This window comes from Setaria italica, chromosome IV (assembly GCF_000263155.2).
Source record: "Setaria italica strain Yugu1 chromosome IV, Setaria_italica_v2.0, whole genome shotgun sequence".
NCBI lineage: Eukaryota > Viridiplantae > Streptophyta > Magnoliopsida > Poales > Poaceae > Setaria > Setaria italica.
This window is the reverse complement of record NC_028453.1, coordinates 1,806,929-1,833,711: the sequence shown is the minus strand read 5'-3', so window position 1 is coordinate 1,833,711 and position 26,783 is coordinate 1,806,929. Positions and strand designations below refer to the sequence as shown.

The window sequence follows — 26,783 nt, the reverse complement described above, 5'->3', positions numbered from 1 at the left end:
GTTTTAGCTTTTCTAGGTGCGTAGTTTTTATTAGGCATACTAAATATATTGTATGTTTAGATACATGCAAACATCAGAAAAGCCAAAACAACCTACAATTTAGAATGAAGGGAGTACCTTCTTTCATACTACCACAATTACAATAGAGATGACAATTCCTAATTGTAATGGTAAACAATCGTATCTTAATACTTATACTTTTTAAAACTTGGATGAAGTAGAAGGGACGTTACTATACAAACCTTTGGAAAGGGTCAACCGCGCCTATGTTGTCCTCCTGCCGAAGGTACCTGGAGCAATAGCGGTGGGCGCGTTCAGACCCATATGTCTGCAGAACTGTGATGTCAAGATTGCGTCGAAGATGCTCACCACACGCCTTCAGAGACAGCTCCCTGCATTGATCGTCAACCAGACGGGGTTCCTACAAGGGCGCTGCTGATGGTGGTCAAGCACCGAGAGCAGGGATCCGATGGGACCCCCTTTTAGAGATACGGCCTGGGGTTAGTTCGTGCGTAGGGGTTCGAGAGGCGTTTATGGGAATTAGTATATTATTTTGCTAAGAAAGTTTTTAGACAGGTTCAGACCGCTCGAAAGCTTAACACCTTACGTCCTGTGTATTGTGTTGCTAGAGTTGTTTGTCTTGTTTGTACAAGAGCCAGTCTTTTATAGGCTAGGTCCATGGGGGACTGATTGGGGTTGGGATGAGCCTTGCATCCCAATCCATCCCTTTACATTGTGTGTGTGAACGCGGCGGCCCAATGACCACCCTCCTTGCTACAGTTCCTCTGACGCGCCATCCATTTGCCCTGACGCTACTTTGCCTTTTGCCTTGATCCACACAGCGTCGGAGCATCCCGTCCAAGTTCTCTATATGTCAATCTTACATTTTACCATCTTACTTTGGTAATCCTTGCTTCTCTCAGCTCGGACCCACCGTCCCGGGAAGCTTCCAGGGACCTTCCCGGGAGCCCTTCGCCGTTTCCCGGGTCCCTAGTGCAGGGTCTACCCTTCTGACAGAGTCCTCAGGAGGCCAGTTGCCACCTCCTAGGTCCTCAATGTGGGCCCGCCTCCTTGGCAGAGGGTGGCCGGGAGCGTGGTAGGGCGCTCTTGACATGAGGGCGGTGCCAGCCGCCTACGGGACGGGACGGGTGAGACCATTGGTCCCAGAGGCTCTCAGGAGCGTCCCATCAACCGTGATTATGATGTTTTTACGGGGACAGGGCGCCTACTAACGGCTTGCCTCGACTGCCGTTCCCTTCCCCCGTCAGGATACGCTACCGCTTGCTTCGCCTCAAAGGGAGCCTTCCCAGGGGCCTCCGGGGGGCCTTTCCGGGAGGCCTCACCAGGTGCGTCCTATTCTTGCTATGTGGATCATTTGTGGGTCTCGCCAAGCAAGCGCGATATTTTCATGATCCTTCCTTAGCCTCGGGTTCCCAAACCTACCTTCTTATTTGGGCTTCTCAAAGAGGGAAGCCCCTTTTAAGCAGGCGGACCCTGCTTGTAAGTACCTTCTAAGTGCCTTATTAGGGAACCCGTTCCCTTGGCGCTGACGGCTGCATATCAAAAGCATTCATTCACACCCTGGAGATCATACAGTGCAGCCACAAACGCCGGGCACCAACTTTCGTCTTCAAACTCGCCAAGGCATTCGACACAGTGAACTGGAGCAGCTATAGGATGTCCTGCGAGCCAGAGGATTCCCGGAACAATGGTGTTCATGGATCCACAACTTGCTGCACACCTCAAGGTCCGCCATACTAGTGAATGGATGCCCCGGTCCATGGTTCCCCTGCCGGCGAGGGCTACGGCAGGGGATCCCCTTTCACCCTACCTCTTCCTGCTCGTGGCTGATGTGCTGCAACGACTGATACAAGCAGACGGTGGAGTTGCACACCCACTGTCACCTGGTGAACCCTGCCCAGTGCTGCAGTACGCCGATGATACGCTAATCGTGGTGAGAGCAGACACAGAATCAGTGGATCGCCTGCGCGCTCTTTTGGACTCCTTCGCCACGGCGACAGGACCCAAGATCAACCAGCAAGAGCACGGTTGTGCCAATGCACGTCGACCCCACGGTACTCACTGCCTCTCCACTCTCCAGTGCAGAGAAGACAATTTTCCTCAATCCTATCTCGGGCTGCCACTGTCACATGATAAGGTGCGGCTAACCGCGCTCCTACCAACGATCAGCCGCGCGGACAAGTATTTAGCCGGATGGAAAGCAGCCCTGCTGAACACCATGGGGCGAGCGGTGCTTGCGGATGCCGTCCTGGGCAACCTTCTGATATATGCTATGTGCACTATGGAGCTCCCAAAAGGGGCCCTGGAGGCACTCGACGCGAAACGCAGAACATTTCTGTGGACTGGGGATGAGAAGGCAAGCGGAGCGCAGTGCCTGGTAGCTTGGGAAAATGTCTGTGTGCCGCGCGAGCAAGGTGGCCTTGGCCTAAAGGATTTGGGCGTCCAGAACCAGTGCGTCCTTCTCAAGCTGCTGCATCGGCTGTTCAATCCGGCGAGCTCGGCGTGGGCACAATGGGTGCGCCGGCACATCAACATGATCACACTGGAGGGCGACGTCGTGGGCAGTCACTGGGCGTCCTTGTGTGCATTGCTCCCGGCCTACCGCACCATGACCACCGTTCAAGTCCGAGACGGTGCCAGCACGTCCTTCTGGGAAGATTCTTGGCTCGCCACGGGACCCCTAACACAAAGCCTGCCTGCACTCCACAGCCACGCCACCCATCCAAGTGTCTCTGTGAGAGATGTGCTACAAGGAAACATCGACGCCTTCCTCCAGCCAAGGCTCACCCGTACAGGGGCTGCTGACCGTGAAAAACTTGATCAGCTCCTGAAACACGCCCGGCTGGGCGACGGCGACAACATCCGGCACTGCCCGCTACATAATGCGAAAGGACAGCTGAAGACATCGCTGCGATACCGCACCCTAAAGGCCGCTGCAGCGACGGAGCCGTGCCCGTTCGCCAAGTTCATCTGGAGGAACCGCGCCCCACCGCGCGTCCAATTCTTCATCTGGCTGCTCGTCCAGGAACGGATACAATGCCGCCACAACCTGAGGAAGAAGAACATCGTCCAGGATGCGTCTTGCGAGCTGTGCGGCCACCACGATGAGACGGCAGACCATATCATCTTTACCTGCCCTACTGCCTCGGCCTTCTGGAGGCGCATCGGCGCCACAAGCCTGGACGGAGCTCAGGTCAAGGAGCTCTGGAACACGCCACTACCGTCCACTCTCCCCCAGCTGCACCGAACGGTGTTCCTCTTCCTCTGCTGCTGCTGGCACATATGGAAGCACCGGAACAGCGTCGTGTTCGATGGACAGGACCCCACGGCTCTGGGCCTCACGGCTCTCACATCCAGATGCACACGTAGTTGAGACCTGGTGTATGATTCTCAATCCCATGTAATCACAGCTAGAGCACACAACACAATACGAAGATGCAATGAAAAATCAAGTGGGGGAGCCTTCCCCCCCGTTGACCGTAAAAAGAAAACTATACAAACCTTCTCAGCAACGGTTTGAATTTTTCTAAATCTCCACAAGGATTTGACATGTAGACACGCGTACGTACACCTGTGTTGCTTAATGGCACTTATCAAATTAAACCTACAAAGTCCGGCTGCATGTCTTACGGAATTTGAACAACATTATGGTTATGGTTTTCCGAAACAACATCTATAAAGTAGAATGGGAGATGGTTTTTTTTCCAATATAAAAAGTAGTGGAATCATATAAGAACAATGTATAAATGTATAAAATTGACGGTTATACAGAAACTACCGAAAGAAAATCCAAGCCCTACGAATATAGAATCTGACTCAGGAATCCTAAGTTTAAGTTTAGGTTAGTCCTAACTCTCCACCATTTCGCATGTATTTGTGTGGAACGCATTGTAAAATTCGATTGTCTTCAAGACACCGTAAAAGCGCGGTTTGATCTGCAACAAATTCAACTGAGTAAAATAATTATTTTTAGTTGAGCGGAGGTGTAAAAAGATCATTTTACCCTCGGACCCACCTGTTATCTTCTTCCTTAGGCCCGTCCTGCGCTCTAGGAGCCTCAGTGCCTCACGATCGCAACCTCGAGGAGCTTATGGCTTGCGCGGACCTGGGCTTCCGCTTCAGCTGCAACGAGATCCCCATGAGCCAGCACCTCCTCGATGACAGGCACCAGGCCAACTCGCGTCGGACGCTGCTGCCGGCATCGTCACTGCGTCCACCGATGCCCATCAACAGTCGGAAACTCGGAAATATCTCCAGCCCTGGTAAGCAATCGCAATGATATTGAATAATTCATGAAATATTTGAATTCCTTGTCACCGAGAAAGCCAACATGTCCACATCAAAGATGAAATTTTTTTTGTCATGGAACCATGTAGGTACTCGTCAACGTACGATTTGCTTGTTGGTAGAAGTTCTCATCCTCTCTTTCTTTTTTCTTAATCTCAGTGCCGCAGGAGACAGCCCCGACGGAGCTGATAGCCCGACTACGTGCCAACAAGAGAAAAGCAGAGCATCACGCACGGACGGAGAGCGTGCGTACAGAGAGAGGAGAGAGAGGCCAGCAGAGGGGAAGAATGGATAAAGACTGAGGAGAGGAAGAAGAATATGCCATGTGGGCTTGAAGGGTAAAATAGACTTTGTACACCTCCTCTAAACCGAAAATGATTATTTTATTGGGTGTGTATGTTATAGACCAAGCTGCGTTTTTAAGATGTGTCCAAGACAATATCGATTTGTGTGGTGTGTTCCACACAAAACCACTTTTACAATGTCCCACGCGGAGAAAGGAGAGAAAATTTATTACGGTCCCACATCAACAAATCATGGGTTGGGGTATAGTTTTTAGAGCTGATGTCTTGATGATTTAGCAAGATTAACACTACTTAGGCTAGTCTTAGTGGGAGTGTTAGGGAGAGTTTCATAGTATTAATTTCCATGCCACATTATCAATTTTGCTGACTTGGCAAGGTATTTATGGGGAGAGAGAAGAAGTTCATTATATGTGATAGGAGTTTTATCCTCATGATACTCAACTGGTAGAGTTACCTAGTTTTTAATCTTGATAACTATGCAGATTGTGCAATGAAACACGCTGAGGCTAGCCTTATGGACACCGTGGTTGAGACCGTATGAAATAGCTGATTAAACTAAGGGCACGTTTGGCGTACAGAATCGGTTCCGTTTCTCATGCGAATCACCAGAACCGGCGCCAAACGCAGTCTTATTTCCTTCGTTGGCACGCGAAACGGCAATAACTCAGTTTCGCAGCGATTCCAGTTCCTGCTTACGTACCTCCCCTATGGGTCTGCCATGCCACTGGTCTTATCTCACATGTTCACACGGCCAAGCATGTATTATGAGTTTATTATGACACCAGTAATATTTTAGATGGCCATCAAAGGATCCATGGATTTATTAATACCACTAATATTTTTTTATACTTTTATTACCCCTTTTATTACCCAGAAGAAAAGGAATCACATGTCTAAGGGTATATTGGTCTATTCCACCGTATTCTCAACATTTCAGCATTGAATCTAGGCAGACAGCCAAACAATTCCAACATGTGATTCTGTTTCTCGTAGAAAACGTTTCACGCGAGAATCTGGAACTGAATCATTTCTACGAGAATTTGGATCGTACCCAACGAGCCCTAGGCCTTGTTTAGTTGGCTAAATTGGGAGGTGCCAAATTACTGTGCTGGCACTGTAGCACACTGTAGCGTTTCGTTTGTATTTGTGAATTATTGTCCAAACATTGACTAATTAGGCTCAAAAGATTCGTCTCGCAAAGTACAACAAAACTGTGCAATTAGTTTTTAATTTCATCTACATTTAGTACTCCATGCATGTACCGCAAGTTTGATGTGATGGGGAATCTTCTTTTTGCATAGTGCCAAAGTTGGGAGTTGGGGGTGAACTAAACATGGCCCTAAATCGTTCTGCTGAACCGGATGTTGGGCACGGGATTATGGGCCGCAGCCTCGCCATCCGAGAACCGACAAGCCTAGCTTTCACACCACCTTCACTGTCGCAATCCCCAGCTCGCACGCTTGACACTCCCTGCTCAAGCTCTCCACTCCCCGAGCAAAAAACCAACGCGGGCCGGCGGCGCGCAGGCGGCGAGCCCGAACCCCCTCGGCCCCCGACCCCGAGGCCGAGATCCCAGCCCGCCCGCCGCGCCGGCGCAGTCCGGGGCCCTCCCTCTGCCCCCGCGTGTCCGAATCCGGCGGCGTTTTGCCTCCCCGCCCGCCCCCGGCCCGCGCGGCCGGCGCAGCGTTGGACGCCGCGCCATGGGGTCGGTGTCCCTGAACGTGGCGTCCTCCCGGCGCGGCGGCCGGCGCGGCTTGGCTTGCCTCTGCTCCCCCGCGCTGCTCAACCTCCTCGTCCTCCTCTCCCTCCTCTCCACCAACCTCCTCGCGCTCCTCGCCTTCCTCTCCCCGCGCGCCCACCCCCTTCCCGCCGCCGCCACCGCCAACCTCTCCGCCTCCGCCATCTCCATGCAGGTGGCCGCCATCGCGCGGGAGATCGACGCCACCCACCTCGTCCCGCACCGCGCGGCGGCGGACGGCGCCGCCCTGCCCCCGGAGCTGCTCCTCTTCCTCTCCCCGCACGCGCTCCCGCTCGGCCGCGACGCGCGCACGGGGCTCACCCACATGCCGGCCTCCGTCGCGCACGCCTGCTTCCGCTCCCCGTCCACGCTCGCGCTACTGTCGGCCTTCGCCTCCTACGAGCCGCGCGGTGTCTGCCCGCGCAACGCCACCCTGCCGCACCGCCTCCTCTCCAAGGGCTGCGAGCCGCTGCCCCGCCGCCGGTGCCTCTCCCGGGGTCCCCGCGCGCCGCTCCCTTCCTCCAACATGGGCGTCGACAGCCGCCGCTGGGTGAAACCGCGCCACGACCACGAGTTCCTCATCGACGACGTCCTGCGGCTCGGCGGCGCCGCCTCCACTAAGATCCGGATCGGCTTCGACGTCGCCGGCGGCGCCGCCAACTTCGCCGCCCGGATGAGGGAGCGCGGGGTGACCGTCGTCACCACCGTGCTCGACAACGCCGGGAAGCCCATGAACGAGTTCGTGGCGGCGAGGGGCCTGTTCCCGCTGCTGCTCTCGCCGGCGCACCGGTTCCCCTTCTACGACGGGGTGTTCGACCTCGTGCACGTCGGGACCACCGCGTTGGACGAAGGCGGGGCGCCGGCGCTGGGGCAGGCGGGGACGGAGGAGGCACTGGAATTCTTCATGTTCGATGTCGACAGGGTGCTGCGCGTCGGTGGGCTGCTCTGGGTTGACAGCTACATGTGCCACAGCGAGGAACGGATGAAGGTGGTTGTGAGGCTCATTGGCAGGTTTGGTTACAAGAAGCTGAAGTGGGTTACAGGAGAGAAGGCTGGCACAGGGAGCACAAAGACGGCAATGTATCTCTCTGCGGTTTTGCAAAAGCCGGCACGGGGTTGAAATCGAATGGATGGATGGATTATTTGTTTTCTTCTTGATCTGAGGTATGAATGTACCTTCTGATTGTTCAGGGGATTTGACTTGAGAAATGAGCATGCCGAATAGATGCCGTGGATTAGGTTGATTCTATTGTTTGTTCAGATAGCAACTTAAAATAAAGTGAAAGGAGTATAATTGTTCAACTTTTGTTATCATGTAATGTAATATAGGCTGCTGTTAGGTGGGAAACATATGAGGTAGGATTTGTTGCTCAACTGAGGGACTGCAAAGTAGTCCAATGATGTGTAATTCCTATTCCGAACAGAAAAGGAAAGTAAAGGGGTCTCTTTCAGTTATTTATTTGTGTTATCTTCTGTTTGCCTATCTGAAGCTATTATTTTTGTGTCAGTTTAGCCTATAGTGTGTTTTGGAGCTTATTTCGAATAGCAAATGGACTTGGTCTTTTGCATAATTGAGGATCTACATAGGTTTCTTTTGTTTTTTATCTAGTGCTAGGCTGCTAGCCAACTAGAACCTTTGATCTGTTAAAACTGGGAAACAATAAAAGAACCTTTTTTTAAGGGGGAAAACACTCCTAGAACTGTCCATCTCCAGATGTTCATGCTTGATTATTAACAGTTTTTTGTTAAGAAAATACTGTACAGTTTGCAAAAGTTCAAACATAATTAGATTCCGTTGTTTTCTCCCTGACAATCCTGTCCATCATATGACTTGTTTTCAGTGGGTTCTAGATGGAACTTGAAGTTTTGAAGATGGGGTTAAAGATCTGCCATGTGCAAACTCAGTTGGGTAGCTTACTCTTATCCAATTGTTTAATTCCAGAAGAAGCATGCATGGAACAACCCAAGTTTTGATTATAGTAGATAGCTACTGCTTCTACTTTTAGTGGTATACTTGTTGAATTGGTAGATATATATGTGGATAACTGAATGCGTGTTATAGGATTATGTGGTGTTGTGAAATTGTTTGCACACTGCACCTGGTAATCTACAATGGCAGTGTGCTTAAACACATTAAGCTCGTGAAATAGACTCTGTAATCACTGTTTCTTTTAGGATCAATATGGAAGTCTTCTGTAGCACTGAGAGAAAAATTGTACTCTGTTTCTTATGGCAAATTTCACAGAACATAGAGCCCAATATGTTGAAAGAGAAATCTATCAGGTTTCGTTATACATTGCTTCTCTGCTGTAATTTTTTTTTCTCCTCGTGCAAATAGACACTCGAGGATCAGGTGCATTTTATGCTGGCCGGTTTGTAATGCAGACTGATGTTTCTGTAATGCTCTAGGCAATACTGTCTGACAGTACTTGTAAAAATTGTTCAGGTCATCGACCTGTGCCTATTACTGAATCATCAGTTGCTCTAGTTATTGACAGTCGATAAAAAAAATACAATCAACATGCAGAGCAAAGAAAGAAAAGCAACCCCTTTTAAGTCTTTAATCAAAGGCTAACTTCCTAATGACAGTAATTTGTACAACTTAGCAGCTGAACACTGCACGCCTGCAGTACAAACTACACTAATAAGATTACGGCAACAAGGTACAAGCTATGCCAAGTCTACGATGGTGCCGGCGTGCGAGAGCACGCTGCTGTTCCTGAAGAAGCGATCGAGCATCGCCAGGAGCACGTCGGCGGTGAGCAAGCTGTCGGAGCCGGCGCAGTGCGCGCGGCCGGCGGCGCGCTCGACTCCGAGCGCCGCCGCCACCTGCTTCAGCCCGCCTCGGACGCCGCAGCACTTGGCGAGGTGCTTGGCGTCGAGCACCTTGGGCCCGAAGAGCTGCTGCACCAGGGCGTGGAACCCGTCGAGCGTCTCCGGCAGCGGGCGGCCTCCGATGAGCGCCTTGGCGAGGTAGGCGAAGTCGTAGGCGCCCGCGAACGCGGCCCAGGTGAGGTGCCCGGAGCCGACGAGGCCGCAGCGGTAGAAGCCGTCGGCGAAGTCGGCGGGGCGGATGCCGAACTCGCGCAGCGCGGCGAGGTCCATGCCCTGAGCGCGGAGCATGGCGACGGAGGCCGGGGCGTGCGGGTCCAGCGCGGGGTTGAAGCCCCGGATGTTGAACTGCCACGCGACGGGGAAGCGGCCGGCGGCGCCCGACAGCGCGATGCCGACCTGGAGCAGCTTGAGGTCGTCGACGTTGCGCTTCACCAGCGCGTAGCTCTCGCGCGGGCCGCGGAGGTAGCGCGGCGTGGCCGGGTCGTCGTGCACGGCGCCGGGGAACTCCGTGTCCACGGTCACGCAGGGGTAGTAGGGCAGCACCGTCGCGATGGCGCTGAGCTCCTCCTCGAGGTTCCCGGCCCACACGTCGCGCACCTCGGCCTTGGCGGCGGCGCTCGGGAACAGCAGGTGCGCGGGATTCTGCGCGTAGGGCAACATGGCGGTGGGGGTGGGGTGGTGGTACTCGGGCACGACGTGCACGAAGCTGCGCGGCGGCGGGTGATGGGGGCGCATGACGGCAGGGCCGCCGTCGCGGGAGGGCATCGTGTCGTGGCTCGGCGGTTACGGCTCGTCAAGTTCGCTTCGTGGGGTTGGATGGATCGTGGCCGCGTCCTGGTTTTATGGTGGCGGCGGCGCACGATACGGGGCGTGCCGACCTCGGATTGCCGAAGCGGACCAGAACTCGGACTCCGAACTCGGCTCCAACCCTGCTTTCTTCTCCCCCTCTGAATCTCCGGTGAAACCACAAACCACCGTGGCCCGATGAACAACCGGACTCGTCTAGGGTTTCCAACCTGCGACCATCACCAACGGCACAGGCAAAAAACACGCAAGATTCATGTCTCGAGTTCAGCTAGGATTCGATCAAATTATTGGGCAGTCATCAATCACAATGCACCAGTCAAAATTACAACATCCCGAAAAGATTCTCTATCTACAGAAGAGGAGCCTGATTATCGTGCAACAAACCCTCGTCCCTAGTCCATTCAATACACGTCTACCACGAGAGGCTCTACGCTATCTCTTTGGTGCTTTCATAGCACCCAATGAAATATACAGATTAGATACCCTTTCAGATGTCCAGGGCTTCTTTCCACAAAAAGATTCCGTTCGCGGGCATGAAAGAGCATGGCTCAATCATCCAGGCTTACTCTGGTCCTCCTTGGCTTGTTATACAAGGTCCGGACGCTCGCACGAGGCTGGTCCCCTGATTCACGGCTTGAGATTGAGAGCGAATCTATGTCATCGTTTATTGTTCTGTTTATCAACGAGATCTGCCGATGCTCCACCCGTGGTCTCCTTTCCCCAGATTCCGCACCATCTTCACTCGAACTCACGCCATTGCCATGCCGCCTATCTTGTGCCAACCGGCGTGGCCACTCTCTGATATTATCCACCCGAGGCTGCATGCCAAGAACATTAGTTTGATATCTAGGTTCCCTTGATCTACCACCAGAGTAACTTTCTCTCTCAGAACTTGAGGCAGAGACGGGACGCTGGCCATGAAGACTTTGCAGTGACAGAACTTCTACTGCAGGGGCTTGCTCATGCCCAGGAGGTTGCTCTCCAAGAATGCCACTTCCAATTTTCCCAGCAGATGTTCTTCCTTTAGACCTCTTGCCTCTGGATACTTTGCTCAGGTTTGTTATCTGGACGTCAGGTAGCTTGCCCTTGCCTTCATCTGATGATCTGCCAGCTTCTTGCACAACTGTCCCTAGAGGTGTAAGGTTAAGCAGTTCTGGATCATCTTTAAACTTGAATGGACGCTTTGCTGGGTCCATTTTTCTGAAGGTAATGGATATCCTGTGTTTTAGAAAGTAAATGCATCAGATTTTGAATATGACAGTTCAATAAGTTCTGAAAAACAATACAACAGATAAGCGCTACCTTTTGGTCGGGACTGCAGGAACACAATGCTTTGCTACATCAGCGCCATTGCCATTCAGGACAAGCACAGACCTGTGAATGTTCATATTTAGTAAGAAGAACCCCACACTACATTTACGAACTGTACCACTATAAAACAAAGATACAACTTCGCAAATAATGTAAAATTAAAGATATAACTATGGAAACAAGCTAAGCAAAAATTAACTGTTAAAAATAGATCTTTGCAGCAATCTGCAGCAAAAACAAGATATGCAATAACTAATCATTAGAAAACAAACCTTAGCAGGAAAAACTGTACCATGCAGCAAGAAGTCATTTACAGAAGTCAAATGAGCTACTAAACAGTTCAAAATCATATATATTCACAACTTTGAAATGACAAGGAATAAAATCAATTTTGAAGCTATCCAAATAGTATATAACAATAACAAAGTGCAATTGCCATAATAAGAAATCAATTAGCAGAAGGAAAGAACATGGCAAGATATGTACCCGACAGGGAGAGGGATCGCAACCGAACCAGTGAATTCTCCAGGGGCAGAAACTCTCAGGTTGGATCCAAAAAGAATGTTGCATTCGCTGAGGAAAGAAACGGTACAAAATGGCCGAACAAAATCATGGCTATCAATATGTGGTGGGATGCAATCGGCAGGTTCATATATATTTACAATGCAGCTGTCCGGTACACAATTTGTTGGCAGAACTTGCCATCGCACCAGTCTCTTAATCATAGTCTTAAAGAGATCAGGCATTGGATCAGAAACAATGGTTCGTATAATGCCTGGTGGATTTCCATTCTTGTCCTGCCATGAAGATTTCGTTTAGATTACAGATGTCCAACAATGTTACATGTAATTTACAAGATGATGGAATTCTCAGAGGAAAGTACCGTAGCATAATTGTAACAGCATCCAAATTGGATTGTTACCCGGCCTTTACCACGCATCCATTTTTGGGGTTCAGTGTATGTGCGATCTGGCATGAGGAAACGTAGGGATTCAGACACACAAAATAGAAAGCTAAATATGGCAAACAAACAACTGCAACTTAAACAGTTTGATACAATCTACAACAATACTATATGGCAAACAAAGCGTAATACACTAATACTATTATACAGTTTGAGATATAGGAAGTATAACAGTCCTAAAATTGCATAATTTATTTACTTTCCATTTATGCTTTCACCTAAAATGTTAATAAAGTTGAAATAGCAATCATTTGATAAAATTTTATTGATTCAATTAAGACACCATCCAGCCCCACAAAGGAGAAACTGAAATCAATATAATGTGATTAAGTTAAGGAGGAATTTATAACATCCACTAGCTTGACATGTCATTGAGAAGTTTGTACAATCAACTTCTCAAAGCTTGCAATGCAAAGTCAAGCAGTGATTACATGCCTGTTCATGGTGAATGCATGGAGTCACGAAAGTCATCTCGACCTTATGGTATTATACGCAGTCTAGCACTGTAGTAATATAAAGGCTTAAGTTTGCGCAATATTTTATATGTTAAAAGGCCTCGGCGATCCACAGAATCAGTTACAATAAAATATGGCATGTGCAATCAGCCCACAATAAGAGAAGCAGGAATCCTGCTGCAGGATAGGATGACTGTGGATATTCCATTCTACATAATTAATTTCTGTAAGATTTCAACAAAAGATCTCTTTTTTCTGAAATACTATGAAGAACAAAGTGCATTCAAGGATTTGTCTGAACCAAAGTCTGAGGACAGCCCACTTCACTACTAATATACTGCAGTCCTGTAAGAATTGGATCCAGGGCTGGAAGAAATACAGTAAGGTGTGCATGTTTGTTTGCTTGGATGCTGATGTGAATAAATACAATTGATCTACAGGCACATAAATAAGGAAACCAGAAAAATGTGTGGACAATACTAAATCATGCAGAATTAGTAATGCTAAAATGGTAAGGCTTACAGTTTATAGAAACAGGTAAACACTGGTGTAGTAGACTCATGTCCAGGTGTATTCCCAATGCCACAGGATGACAGGACATGGAAAAGGTACTAATTACACCTTGTCGCCAAGCGGTCCATGGCAATGGACGCCACAGCACCTCAAAAACCATGCTAATGTGTGCAATAAAACTAATATATAGGTGGCATTTGCTGAGAGAAATGATGTTCTACATTATTATCAGCTAGGCTTTTCGATAATAGTCATACTCGAGGGGATAGTTCTGGCACTATAGAGTTGACCTCATATGGTAACGTATAACTGTGCAACTTTGAATTGAATTGTCACCAGCCCTGAGCTAATTTATCCAAACATTTCTCCAATGCCTAGTCATTATGAAAATTCAGTGACTTTGATCCTCAATTTCTGCAGCAAAACACATCGCGGCCTAATATAGGAATCAATGAGTGAGACTCACCTCCGAGCTCCCCACGCCTGCCTCTCTCCTGGAGGTCATACACGCACTCGACAATGCGCCGCTGCTCAGCTGAGCTGAACACGCCAGAATGAAGCTCAAGGCCCGCAAGGATGTTGACGAGGCGGCCATTAACTCTCTCGAGGCAGATGAAATCCTTCTTCCGCACCACGTTCTTGAACCTCCTCTGTTCCCGCTGCTCCCTTGTCAGCTGCACCTTGGGCCTCCCAACCTCGCCCCCCTCCTCCCCGTCGTCGGCCGCTGTGGCCGCCGCGTCCTCCTCCGCCGCCGCGGCGAGCTCGTCCTCCTGCGCCATGTCCGCCCACGACATCCTCGGCTTTTCCGCCGGCGCCGGCGCCGGCTGCTGCTGCGCCGGCGGCGGCGGGGGCGGATCCGAGTCCCATCCGGTGGGCTCGACAGGCGGATGCTGCTGAGGCGCGGGATCCGAGTCCCACCCCGACGGCTCAATCTGATCGATCCGGAGCGTCGGCGTCGGCGGCGATTCCTCGTCTGCGCGGGGTTGGCTGGGCGTCAGGCACAAGAACTAACCAAGAAACCCTAGTAGCACAAGTGTACGGCCACACAGAAGCCGGGCCGCACCGGCCGGCGGTTACCTCGCGGGAGCAGGGAGTCGACGCGGCCGCGGAGCGACGAGACGCAGGAGGGGCAGAGGCTCGCGGAGAGGAAAGGGAGCCAGGTGGTGAGGAACTCCCCCGCGATGGCGAGCTCCTCGGGCGTGTACCCCTGCACGAGCGCCATCGGGTCGGCGCCGTCGCCGTCGCCGTCGCCGCCGCCGCCACCGGAGGAGGAGGACGCCATGGCCATCGCCCCGCCCGCCGGAGAACTCCCCCTCTCTTTCTCTGACGCGTGGGCCCCCGCCGCCAATCCCCCACTTCGCCGCCGCCTCGCTGGCTTCGATTTCGATTCGATTCGACGACGCCTTGGCCTTTCGGGAAGGTTTCGGGTGCGCTTCCGTTTAGATAGCCTAGCGTCTTTGCTGTACGGAGCAACGGCCTCGGTGGCCGCGTCGGGCTCTGGTGGGTGGGACCAAGCAACCCTAGCCGTCGGCCGCTGGATGGACGGTCAGATCTAAAGCTTTGACGGAAAGAAGGTAACGGATGTGACGGGCTGACGGCTTGGAAACTGGCAGTGTCGCTACGTCGGCCACAGCCCACGGGAAGAAGGTATGGTAGCTTCGGCGGCGCTGCGGCGGCTCCGCTCCTCGCCGCGGCTCTGGCTCGCCACCTGCGCCTCTTACGGCGGCGCGAGCGCGTCCGCGGCTGCCGTGGGGCTCGAGCGCGTGGAGGACTCGAGCCGCTGCATCGCGGAGCTGGCCGCGGAGGGGCGCGTGTGGGACGCGCGCAGGCTGTTCGAGGGAACGCCCGACCGGGACGTGGTGGCCTGGACGGCGATGGTGTCGGCGTACGCTCGGCGGGGGATGCTGCGGGACGCGCGGGCGCTGTTCGACCACCCGGACGCGCGCCGGAACGTGGTCACCTGGACGGCGCTCCTCTCCGGGTACGCGCGCGCCCGCCGCGTCGAGGAGGCCGAGGCGCTGTTCGAGCGGATGCCGGAGCGGAACGTCGTCTCCTGGAACACGATGCTGGAGGCGTACGTCGCGGCGGGACGTGTGGACGATGCCTGCACGCTGTTCGATCGCATGCCGGTGAGGGATGCCGGCTCATGGAACATTCTGCTGGCCGCGTTGGTGCGGGCAGGGAGAGTGGATGAAGCGCGCAAGCTGTTTCAGAGAATGCCAGGTAGGGATGTGATGGCTTATACAACTATGGTTACCGGCATTGCACGGTACGGTAATGTTGATGAGGCTCGAGTGTTGTTTGATGCCATGCCCAACAGGAATGTAGTTTCTTGGAATGCCATGATCTCTGGGTACATAGGTAACCACAGGATTGATGAAGCGCTGGATTTGTTCATGAAGATGAACAGGAGGGATACTGCTTCTTGGAACATTATGATTAACGGTTTCATCCAGAACAAAGATCTGAAGAGGGCACGTGAGCTCTTTGATAAGACGCCTGAAAGGAATGTTGTCACTTGGACCACCATGATGAAAGGTTATTTGCAAGGCATGCAGAGTGAACTGGCACTGCGGTTATTTAATGGCATGCTTACCGAAGGTGTCACACCAAATAAAGTGACATTTTTAGGTGCTCTTGATGCATGCAGCAATCTTGCGGCGCTTTGTGAAGGGCAGCAGGTGCATCAAATGATATGCAAAACAGCATTTCAGTTTGATACTTTTGTCGAGTCTGCCCTGATGAATGTATATTCCAAGTGTGGTGAAATTGGATTGGCAAGAAAGTTGTTTGATGTTTCTAGGGAGAAGGACTTGATCTCTTGGAATGGAATTATTGCGGCATATGCGCATCATGGTGTTGCCTTAGAAGCTATACGCTTGTATGATAAGATGCAAGAAAATGGATATAAGCCTAATGATGTTACCTATGTGGTGTTGCTCTCAGCATGTAGCCACTCTGGTTTGGTTGATGATGGGCTTAAGATCTTTGAATCCATGGTTAAAGATAGGTCAGTTGCAGTGCGTGATGAACATTATACTAGTTTGATTGATCTTTGTAGTCGAGCAGGACGGCTTGATGATGCTAAAAGGTTAATTCACTGTCTTAAGATTAAGCCTGCATCAGGTTCTGTCTGGAGTGCCCTTCTAGGTGGGTGTAATGCACATGGAAATGTGAGCATTGGCAATTTGGCCGCTAGAAGTCTTTTAGAAGCAGAACCTGATAATGCTGGCACCTATACTCTCCTGTCTAACATCTATGCTTCTGCTGGTAAGTGGAAAGAAGCAGCACAAATTAGGTCAGAGATGAACAACCGAGGACTTAAGAAACAACCAGGATGCAGTTGGATTGAGGTGGCAAATAAGGTTCATATATTTGTATCACGTGATAAGTCCCATAGTGAATCTGAGTTGATCAATGGTTTGGTGCAAGATATCCATCACATGATGAGGATTGTTGGAACTGTTCCCACTGACAATATGCTTTTTGATGAGGAGGTAGTGGCTATTTAGTTACAATCTGAAGTATTTTCATTTGAACCGCAAGGATTCAGTCAAACAAAGTAACCTCCATCATTCAATCCAACCTTCTAGAGTATGTTTGCTGTCCATGCCATGGTGTTACACATATGGCTAAAGTGGCTGTCCTGTCACTAAGTAGTAGTGCCAATTTGCAGGAATCTTGACTCCTCGGTTCTGGATCACATTTGCTTTGTTAACTTTGCCAATCTTATGGTTCTTCCTAACTTAAGTTTCACTGCTAACAAATTAAATTTTTACTTTTGCCTGTTCTATTATTTTGATTTTTTAGTTTGTAGTTTTTGCACTTCTCGCACTAGTTTGGCGAATGAACTTTTACTATTTTGATTTAGATTAACAGTACAATTATCTTACAAGAATAGAAGTATTTAGCGGTGGCAGTCAAGTTAATTCTTGATTTATTGTTTAACACTGGTGCTCTCCTGCAGGTTGTCTGATTGTCCTCCAAGAAACTTTTCTTCAGCCTTATCCATGGATTTCGATCTCAGACTCATCTTTGCTGTAAAGTCCTTGGAAACAGGTTGCTTAGGAGTATTAAGCTGCTAAGGTGCTTTTCTTAGTAGTTAGAGCACCATCATACCATGTCTACCAAGCCTTCATTCTCAGGTTTCAGTTGTCAAAACAAGTTTGGAGACACCCGAAGGTCCGAAAGCTTTCCTGCAGATCTCTGTGGTAGCAGTGAGCTCAGTACTGGCAATAACTAAAAGCTTTCCTGCAGATCTCTGTGGTAGCAGTGAACTCAGTACTGGCAATAACTTCCGAAAATGGCAACCTTTATCAGGTGAGAACTTGCAAGTCTCAAACATGGACCAGAGAGTTCCGGAGCACTAGCCTTGGTGTTCAGGAGGAAAAGGTGATTTGATGTGCCAGAATAATAGAAATGGGTATGGGTATGTTTGCTCTGTTGCTGGTTCTTCAACGCATGTGCTGGGGACAGAATGCTACTACAACACACTATGCATGAACAAATACTTTGTGCAAGGTGCGTGTTTCATTGGTGATAGTGTATATCAACTTATCAAGTGCCTGTCTTAGATGGTGTGTACCTGCTTGTAATTGTAAATTCTGCATGGGGTTGAAGAACTGGAGGGTGTTGTTGTCCCACCCGGCACCTGGAATCCCTCGAAGCAAGCATCGCCCATCAAAGAGCCTGGGTGCACGCCCAGAACTTCTGCCGATGCCAGATGGACTGAGCTGATCAGGAACCTGGCGATTCTTAAGGTTCGGGAATGTCCCGTTGGGGGCAGAGCTTTCCTTGGACCCGGAACTTCAGGTCCGGAGGCCGGAGATGATACAGTGGAAGGAGGCTGGTGCTTGCTGGCCACCTGCTGCAAGAGGATGGATCTGCTTGCGCTCAAGGAGGCGGGCAAAACTGGATGTGCTCCAATTTAGAGATGACGAAGCTTTTTTGCTGCTGCACGCAGGCCAAAAATGGAGGTCCTTTCGGTTCTGAACTGTGTGAGTTGGTCTGTGCTGCGGGTTGTATGATTATTTCTGGGGTTTTAAGTAGCAAAATCTAACCTGGAAGGCTCTGAACTGAGTTGTAATAGGTATTTTTTGGCCACTCTCATTTCAAGTTTTTTTTAAGAGAACTCTCGTTTGGAGTTGTTTTAATTGTTTAACCGAAAAGGCCTTTCTTTACCTTCATTTAGGCCCAAACATGGCCTTCAAGCCCATTAGTGGACCACTTGTTCGGCCCACCAGCCCACCATCACCAACCGTCCAAACCCCTTCGAATAGTCAGTTCCACACCGACGAGCAACCACCCTCAAGCCCACTCGCCGGTTGGTCACGCTCCTCCCCGATCCCGATCTCCGGCCGACGCCATGGCCGCCCCCTCCGCCGCCGCTGGCGTCGCGGCCGTAATAGGGGCGCTCATCCTCCTAGTCGCGGGGGTCTCCGGCGCGCGCCTCCCGGCCCGCGGCGGCGCCGTCCGGGGAGCGCTGCTGCCGCGCGGGGGAGCGCCGGCCACGGCGGTGTTCGCGCTGGGGAGCTTCTGGAGGTCGGAGGCGGCGTTTGGCTGCCTTCCCGGCGTGATCCGCACCTCCGTTGGTTACGCCGGCGGCTCCAAGGCCAATCCCGAGTACCGCAACCTCGCCGACCACGCCGAGTGCGTCAAGGTGCAAACCCCCACCCATTCTAGTAGCCTATCGATCTCTGTATCACTTCTCATATGCATTGAAATGGTTCACTCAGTTCATGTGCAGTGCAGCCGTGTACTTGAAGAAATTGAGGCTTGTTTTATCTTGCGTGCTGACATGCTTGATCCTGCTTCGGTCATTTAATTGATTTAGTTGTTTGCGTTTTAAGTTTGGAACTACTAGGCACTGAATTGTTTTCTGAGCAACTGATGATTGGCAATGACAGGTTTCCGCTCTTGAATCATGTAGGTTGAGTATGATCCCCGGCTGATTCACTACAGGCAGCTTTTGGATGTGTTCTGGGCAAGTCATGATCCACGGGAGGTGTTTGGGCAAGGGCCAGATGTTGGCAACCAGTACAGGTAATTGAGCTATCATCTTTCTAGCAAAATTGGCACTTTTTTGCATAACTTGTCATGAACGTTTCGTCTAGTAAGTTTGTGATCATCTTTGCGTGGTGTCCTGTGGCCATTCCATGTTAGGTATTGCCCCGGTGATGCTATTGTCAGACTAAAGCCATTATCTTTCCTTTAATTATGTTATTGTGAAACTGATAATAAACGTCCTGTGCCCAGTTCATGTTAGGTGAATTTTAGTTGCAGTGCTTGTATGATGCTTCTATCAGATTAAATCCACCATTTTTTTCCTTTAAATCATGGTATCGGAATTGATAACTGATTGGGTTGACAAGTATCTATTTGTGTTGTGGTGTATCATGGCACTAGTATCTTAAGCAAATGATTTTCATGAATCATGAATGAACTTTATGGTTGTTTTGTGATTGGATAGGTCCAAGAGACATTATAACTAATTGTGGAGTCACTGATATGGTTGCAGATCTGTCATCTTTACTAATGGAACCATTGAGGCCAGATTGGCTGCTCTTAGCAAAGAGAAAGAACAAGCTAAGGATCGCAGCAGCGTTATTACCACACAGATCCAACCATTGGGGGTGTTTCATCCTGCTGAACCAGAACATCAGGTAGCAATTCCACTTTACTTCCCTTTGAGCATCCAGATACAATGCATTATGATTCTTCAATTTTCTGTTTGTATTTATATGAGCTGAATTTCTATGCTAGAAATTTGAACTGAAGCGCAAGCCATTCCTCCTTCAATTGATTGGGAATTTGCCAGAGGAGGAGCTCCTGACATCAACACTAGCTGCTAAGCTTAATGCATATGCTGCTGAGCTCTGCCCTGCAAATACCCAAAAGAGAATTAGCTCCAAGATTAATGAGATTTCAAAGAAAGGATGGCCCATCTTAAGGGAAATTTAGCTCATACTAGACCCAGGACTCAAATCGACTGTTGCAATGTAGACACAACGCGAGACAGGTGCATGATTTCGCAGAGAAGAATTTCAGTGCACCATGATGACCTCAGTCATCCATTCTTCAGTTTGCTCACATATTATATAGTTGCTCATAGCATGTTCATTGAGTTCGTGACTGCAGAAGTTGTGTGTGTTACCCCATTTGTAACCCGAATTTATGGCCCAAGCTTACTGAACAGACGAGTCGTTATTGTAAATTTGGCTGTTCATTTGTGAAAATATAGATTTTCGTTCTTGTTTAGCAGAGCTTGTGCTGATCTTGGACTAGTACTATGTGGGATAAAAGTTAGCAATTCTTTAATTTATGCTTGGAGTCCAATTTACCTTCCCCATTTTTTACGTGAAAATCGGAATCCGAGCAGCTGAGGATCGAAATGGCAGGTCACCGTGAAAATCGGCCTGAATCGGCTAGAAAGGAAACAAAAGTAGCGTTTTTTTTTACGTGGACAAAAGTAGCGTGGTGATAATATAAATCTTGTTTTGTCTCCGCGGTGACGGCCAATACAGATCATTGCGTATTAATGTATTTTCCAATCCTAAACCCTCCCTCGCAGGTAGCTGCCCAGCTGCCTGCCTAGCTTCTTTGTTGGAGATACGTTTTGCCAACCCACGTCTCCAATGACAAATTAAAAAAAGAAAAAAAAAGAAACATCACCAATACAGATCATTGTGTATTAATGTATTTTCCAATCCTAAACCCTCCCTCGCTCCATGCGTAGCTGCCGAGCTGCCTGCCTAGCTTCTTTGTTGGAGACACGTTTTGCCAACCCACGTCTCCAATGACAAATTAAAAAAGAAAAAAAAGAAAAAATAGATATTGCAGTAGTTTCTCATTTACATCAAAAGATAGTACTAGTTCCATAATTTACATCCAGTTCTCCCATGTGTCAACTAACTAATAACTAATGCACAGAATCATTCTAAACTTGCTCAACTTGTCTTGTACAGTCTAAAACATGAGAAGAACATTCATTACTTAACAAATCAAACAGAAAACAACCAAGCATAATTATATCAATCAGAAAAATGGAAGACCTAGGATGAGATATTCATTCAATTGTAGATATACATATGTAACCATAAACATGACACCAAAAATATTCATTACTTCACCAAGCAAACATGAAAAGGTCAAACACTGCAGCTCTACGGTGTTAAGCAAACTGAATCCACCAATGTTTGGAGAAGTACATATTGATGTTTGATTTCATAAGAAGAGGGGAAGTACATATTGAGTTCCTGACCTTGATCATTGTAGTTCCATTCTCACATACAAGAGTGTGTATATCCTCAGAGCCAGCCATTTTCTAAAAATTTTACACTCTGCAAATAGAACAACATGAGTTCAGTTGAAATAACCTGTAGCATAGAATAACATGCAAGATTGGTGTAGCTAGGTGGAAGAACTTGACAGATGCTTTGGAACACATGCTGCTACAGTAGGTTCTACGTGATAACACGAAAAACTCAGTAATCACCGGTCAAAAAACTCAAATTAATTTTATATCAAATACTCCCTCCATCCCAATTTATAAGTCGTTCCGGCTTGTTTACTTTTTTCAGAAAAAATGTAAGTCGTCGTACCATCCCGTAGTCATTTGGCATCTATCTATTCCGAAATTACCCTCGCCTCCGCTCGCTCAGTTCGCTCCTCACTCCTTCGCCCGGTCGACTGCTTAGCTCCCTCCGCCCCAGATCCAGATCGAACCTTCCCCAAAGACTGCCCGCCGCGATGCCCTGCTGCTAGGACGATCTCGACACCCTCGGTGAGGTCCCCACTCGAAGGCGCTGGCGCGGCCATGCGCATGGTGCCAACTCCGCTTCATCTCCCACGCGCTGTCCAGCCCCACCTCGTGCACTCGCGAGTTGGATCTAGGGCGGCGCAAGAAGAAGGGCAGAAGGCGGCGGCGGTGGCACCCGTCTAGATTTAGTGTACGTACCTCCTCCTCCCCAAAATCTTCATTAGGAATCTTGTATTGTTCGATAAAAATTGCATCTTTTTCCTGATTTGGTTGGTTAATATGCGCTGCGTCAAACTTGTTCGGCGTCATCAAGTTGCTGCTCAAGGAGTTGCCCCTTGTTGGGGGGAGGCTCTCCACGGCGTCGGTCCAGTCGACGCGTGGTTCGCTGAGGTGGTGCCTGGCGCCATCAACTTCCACCTCGTCATCAACAGCGTCGCGGCGTTCAACAAGTCCCAACAAGCGTAGCTGCAGCGTGTTGGCGGCAGCTGTGCCGGTGCTCATCGTCTGCTCCTGCTCATTTTCCTCCTCGCCCTCCACCGCTCTACCAGTGCGTGCTTCAGTCCATGCCTCAAATCTATCATCTCCCCTTCCTTTTGATGCTGATCCTCTATCCGTGCGTGTTGCGTGCTCTTACAGCAGACTATGGATCGGACGAGCGCACCGAGGTGGTCATCTGCACCGTAAGCTTCCATGTACAGGCAGTGTGGCGTCCATTCTACAATGCCCAGGATACCGTAAGCTTCTTGTCACTTTCCTTAGGCTTACGCTGCGGCGCACAAGACGCTAAGACAGTGGTGGTGGTGTTCTTTTGGACTTGCTTGTGTTTTGACTAGGCTAAAGAGTAGGTTGAATTGAGTGCACCATTTTAGAGAGATCAAGTTGCTTTCTTGCAACTTATGGTGGTGGTGGTGGAATGTTGCTTTCTTGCATGTGCAAGCTAATATGAGATCAGTGAGAATGAGACCACCTTGGAGTAGCATTGCAGATAAGTATTGTCACTCATACTATCAGTATATAGGTTCTGAATGATTTTGCTCCTCTCTTTAAATAAAAAATAATCTTTGAAAATGTGCTAGCATAATCTTTACAAAATCACCTATAGCAACACACTAAGATACTCAACCGAATTGTGCTAGATGGGCTAGCACGATAGCATAGAGACCATTCTCGCATGACAACCAATAAGGTAGTCTCCCTTCTCTTTCTAGACGTTGCTTATTCATATGTGGGAGTTTGTACCCATTCCCTCCTCCAATTTTCATGATCTCTTTCATGCACGATTGGAGACTTAGGAATATCGATTTAGGATTGCCTCATCATAATCTTCAAACTCTTCCTCCACATTATGAATTAGACCTTCAATAGTTTCTGGACTGCCACAGTCGGTTAAGGACTGTATAGAGTTGAACAAAACAAGGTCCAAAACATTCATGTCTGGGGAATTTGCTGGTTGTTGCATTAGTCTAATGTCTAGCCCAGTAGCCACCACAACTTCAAGAAAGGCTGGGTCATATGGATGAACATGGGTTCTAGCATTGTCTTGTTGAATGAAAATAATCTTGTCTCTATCTTCTTGTGGCCACTTGTCTTGGATGGCTGGGATAACCTTTTCAATCAAATATTGTCTCATGACCTCCCTGTTGACTATGATAGATTTAGTTTCTAAGATCCCTCTTTCTCTATTCCAGCTCCTCCTTGCAGCAGGTATCTCTTTCACAAATGGCCACACTCCGAGTTTTCCAGAAAATGTCAAATTTCCTTGCTCAATATTTTGGCCTACCTACAGCAGTAAGGAACATGACTTTACCAATGTTGTTCTTGTTTTGAATAGTGCGTTCATAGTCATCTTCTTCAGGCGTCAGGTAGTATTTCTTTCCCTTTTTGTCATAAAATACCATTTCTCATCAATATGCACTATATTCTGCATATCAATGAATTTGAGTTCTGCTTCCCCTAGAGTTCCCTGATCCAACATTGAAATGTAGAACTGCAGTCTATCTCTTTTGTTGCTCTCTCTCAAGTGTGGCTTCAATGTACTGGAGTGACGTCTTATCTCACCCATCTTGAACTTCCTGTGCAATGTCGAAACATTGATGTCTAAGGATTTGGCTAGTGACTTTAAGGTGGATCTTCTATTCAATGGAATTGTGGCCATTTGAGAGAGATCAAGTTGAACTTTGTTGCGACCCACTTGACCAATTCTTCTGTTAGAAACATCAACCTCTTGTCCTAGTGCAATCTGCTCACATGCACATTTCCAGATCCTTTGGATAACTCGAATATGAGCATGAAAGAAAGTACCAACCTCCTTTGTTGCATTCTTTGGTAGTTTCCCATTTCTTCTCTTGGCATGCAAAGATGTGTACACAACGTATCTTTGAGCATCAGTTAACCATCTCCTTAACCTCATTTGTGCTACCACATCTGCAAGTGTAATAATAAGAGAAGAAAATTAGGTTGATTCAGACTAATGTTTTTTTAATTCATGGCATTGAACAACTAAAAGATTGAATCAACAACATGCCAACATGCTATTCAGAACTGACTTATGGATAAGCCAACATGCTATTTTTATAAGAGCACAAGAAAATGAACAACATGATGATGTTATTTAGCCATGAGCATATTGGATTTGCATTTGTTGGTTAGATCAAATTTCTAACTCATCAGTCACATTCCAGCTATATTTTTAACTCATCAAGCCACCTAACAGAGGAGCGAGGAAGAGGCAGATGCAGAACTTATACCTGTAGCAATAGAGTCACCACCTTCATCTTCAGCTAGAGTGTTGGCATCTTGGTGGGCTGCAGAATTGCCTTCTCCAGGTATGATTATGCTGTCTAAAAATTTAGTTGATTCAAATTAATTGTTTTTTTTAAAAAATTATGACATTGAACAACTAAAAGATTTAAAGTAATCAACAACATGTCAACATGCTATTCAGAACTCACTCATGGATAAGCCAACTTGCTATTTTTATAAGAGCACAAGAAAATGGACAACATGATGATGTTATTTAGCCACGAGCATATTGGATTTGTATTTGTTGGCTAGATCAAAATTTCTAACTCATCAGCCACGTTCCAGCATATTTTTAACACATCAAGCCTGCCAACAGAGGAGCGAGGAAGAGGCAGATGCAGAACTTATACTTGCAGCAACACAGTCACCACCATCTTGAGCTAGAGTGTTGGCATCCTCGTGGGTTGCAGAATTGCCTTCTCTAGGTATGATTCCACTGTCTGAGTCCTCTGGAGGTGTACAATTAAGGTCTAGCAAAACACTTGCAGCCATCTGAGATGAATTGCAGATTGAACCACTTAATTTCACACCTATTGATGTAGATGATGCAACATTTGATGAGTTGGCTTCGATGCAGAGAACAGGAGGAAGGTCAGCTGGCCGGGGGTCATCTCGCTTGAGGAGCTCACCTGGTGATCAAGTTCATGTAGCTGTAGTTCTGCTATCCAGTGTGGTTGGGTGGCCAGCGTTGGGGATCTAGGCTCACGGGCGAGTAGCCTGACTTAAAGAAGTGGATCACGCGCTGGCCTGATGGCTTCCTGGCACCGGTGGCGAGATGCTCTGCATCCGCCAGAGAGAGAAATTTGAAACCGTAGGTTGTGTCTCCGAGCGAGCTGAGACAGAGAGATTTGAAATTGTTGGTGTGCGTATGTAATTGCTTCGTTGATGTGCTAGCTGTCACCCATAAGTTGCCTGCATTAACTTAAGAGGAAGAGGGGCAGAAGTGACATTCTCCTCTTACCTTAGTTTCTGCTAAAAATCCCAGAATGACTTATAAATTGGGATGAAAGGAGTACAAAGTTTCAACCTATATGTACATCAAGAGAAAAGATCAGGAGATAGTACAAAAGTCATCTACTCATGTCAAAATTGTCCATACTATTTAAAAATTGTGAAACTAAGAATTAAATGGCTATAGTACGGTATTTCAGTTGTTGAGGGTTACCAAATCCGCGTCTCCTATGATAGAGTCATTGGAGACCCTCATAAGAGACTCGGATTTGCCAAAACGTATATCCTATAAGAGTCACATTGAAAACGTGGATTTTTCACGTCTCCAATAACTTATCACCAGAGATGAAAATTTGGAGACACGAAACCTATACGTCTTAACCCGTGTCTCCTTTGAAGATGCCTTACAGAGCCATGCGAACCTCGACGACGAGGCCACCGTGGACGGCGGCTACTTCTGCTGCCTGGGCCTCCTGGACCCCGTCGCCAACATCCGCGTTAACGGCTTCATCTCCGACGTCGCCGCCGCCGCGCCGCCCGGCAAAGGATCGTCGTCGGACAGCGTCGCCAGGCGGTCGCTCGACGGCCTGGTCGCCTTCCTCACCTGCCTCTTCCCCTACCTCCCCGACGCGGAGGCCGTCAGGTACCTCGACGCCGCCGAGCTGGACCCCCTCGTCGCCGCCCTCCTCATCATTCACCGCCGCGGGATCCATAAATTCGGCTTCTGCTCCGGCACCACCGTCGCCGCGGTGGAGGCCGCCCTCGGATGCGCGGCGGCCGCCGCCCAGCACCCCAACCCGCAGCGGCTCGTGCTAGGGTGGAAGAGCCTCACGCCTGGCCTCAAGGAGCTCGCCGCCAAACTGTCACGCCGCCGGAACTCGCGAGGCGCGCCGCCTGATCGCGACGGCGACGGCACCCGATTTCGAGCTCGAGGGGCCCTGGGAACTCGCCAGATGCAGGCTCGCGCAGGCGCAGCGCAAACCGATCGGCCGAGAGTGTTGAGTAATCCTGTGCAATGCTTGTCAAGCTATTTTCG

General features: G+C 49.1%; 5 protein-coding genes across 8 annotated transcripts; 3 read left to right on the top strand and 2 right to left on the bottom strand.

Moving 5' to 3' along the window:
• The first annotated feature begins 6,165 nt into the window (after window positions 1-6,165).
• LOC101778925 lies at window positions 6,166-8,645 on the top strand. The gene is made up of 2 exons (XM_004964429.3): window positions 6,166-7,515; window positions 8,193-8,645. The coding sequence occupies exon 1, from the start codon at window positions 6,314-6,316 to the stop codon at window positions 7,469-7,471; it is 1,158 nt and encodes a 385-aa protein (XP_004964486.1). The 5' UTR covers window positions 6,166-6,313; the 3' UTR covers window positions 7,472-7,515; window positions 8,193-8,645.
• A 239-nt stretch (window positions 8,646-8,884) lies between these two features.
• On the bottom strand, window positions 8,885-10,174 carry LOC101757572 (probable CCR4-associated factor 1 homolog 11). The gene has a single exon (XM_004966568.2). The coding sequence runs from the start codon at window positions 9,949-9,951 to the stop codon at window positions 9,022-9,024; it is 930 nt and encodes a 309-aa protein (XP_004966625.1). The 5' UTR covers window positions 9,952-10,174; the 3' UTR covers window positions 8,885-9,021.
• A 75-nt stretch (window positions 10,175-10,249) lies between these two features.
• Window positions 10,250-14,645, bottom strand: LOC101778515. Its single transcript, XM_004964428.3, has 6 exons — window positions 14,314-14,645; window positions 13,703-14,209; window positions 12,188-12,273; window positions 11,791-12,101; window positions 11,296-11,367; window positions 10,250-11,211 (listed from the first exon to the last, which is right to left on the bottom strand). Exons 1-6 carry the CDS (start codon window positions 14,522-14,524, stop codon window positions 10,542-10,544), a joined length of 1,857 nt encoding a protein of 618 aa, XP_004964485.1. The 5' UTR covers window positions 14,525-14,645; the 3' UTR covers window positions 10,250-10,541.
• A 214-nt stretch (window positions 14,646-14,859) lies between these two features.
• On the top strand, window positions 14,860-18,534 carry LOC101757181 (pentatricopeptide repeat-containing protein At2g35030, mitochondrial). Of its 4 annotated transcripts, none has more exons than XR_002677496.1 (2): window positions 14,860-18,325; window positions 18,428-18,534. XR_002677496.1 is itself a non-coding variant. In XM_014805009.2 (2 exons), the coding sequence occupies exons 1-2, from the start codon at window positions 14,886-14,888 to the stop codon at window positions 17,210-17,212; spliced, it is 1,857 nt and encodes a 618-aa protein (XP_014660495.1). In that variant the 5' UTR covers window positions 14,860-14,885; the 3' UTR covers window positions 17,213-18,397. The 4 variants fall into 4 exon arrangements, 1 of the variants encoding a protein (XP_014660495.1); XR_002677497.1 differs by lacking the exon at window positions 18,428-18,534 and having other exon boundaries at window positions 14,860-17,418; window positions 17,494-18,397; XR_002677498.1 differs by lacking the exon at window positions 18,428-18,534 and having other exon boundaries at window positions 14,860-17,757; window positions 17,857-18,397.
• Window positions 18,535-18,558: 24 nt separating this feature from the next.
• LOC101778116 (peptide methionine sulfoxide reductase A5) lies at window positions 18,559-20,494 on the top strand. The gene is made up of 4 exons (XM_004964427.4): window positions 18,559-18,895; window positions 19,166-19,278; window positions 19,754-19,898; window positions 19,999-20,494. Exons 1-4 carry the CDS (start codon window positions 18,602-18,604, stop codon window positions 20,194-20,196), a joined length of 750 nt encoding a protein of 249 aa, XP_004964484.1. The 5' UTR covers window positions 18,559-18,601; the 3' UTR covers window positions 20,197-20,494.
• The last annotated feature ends 6,289 nt before the right edge of the window (window positions 20,495-26,783 follow it).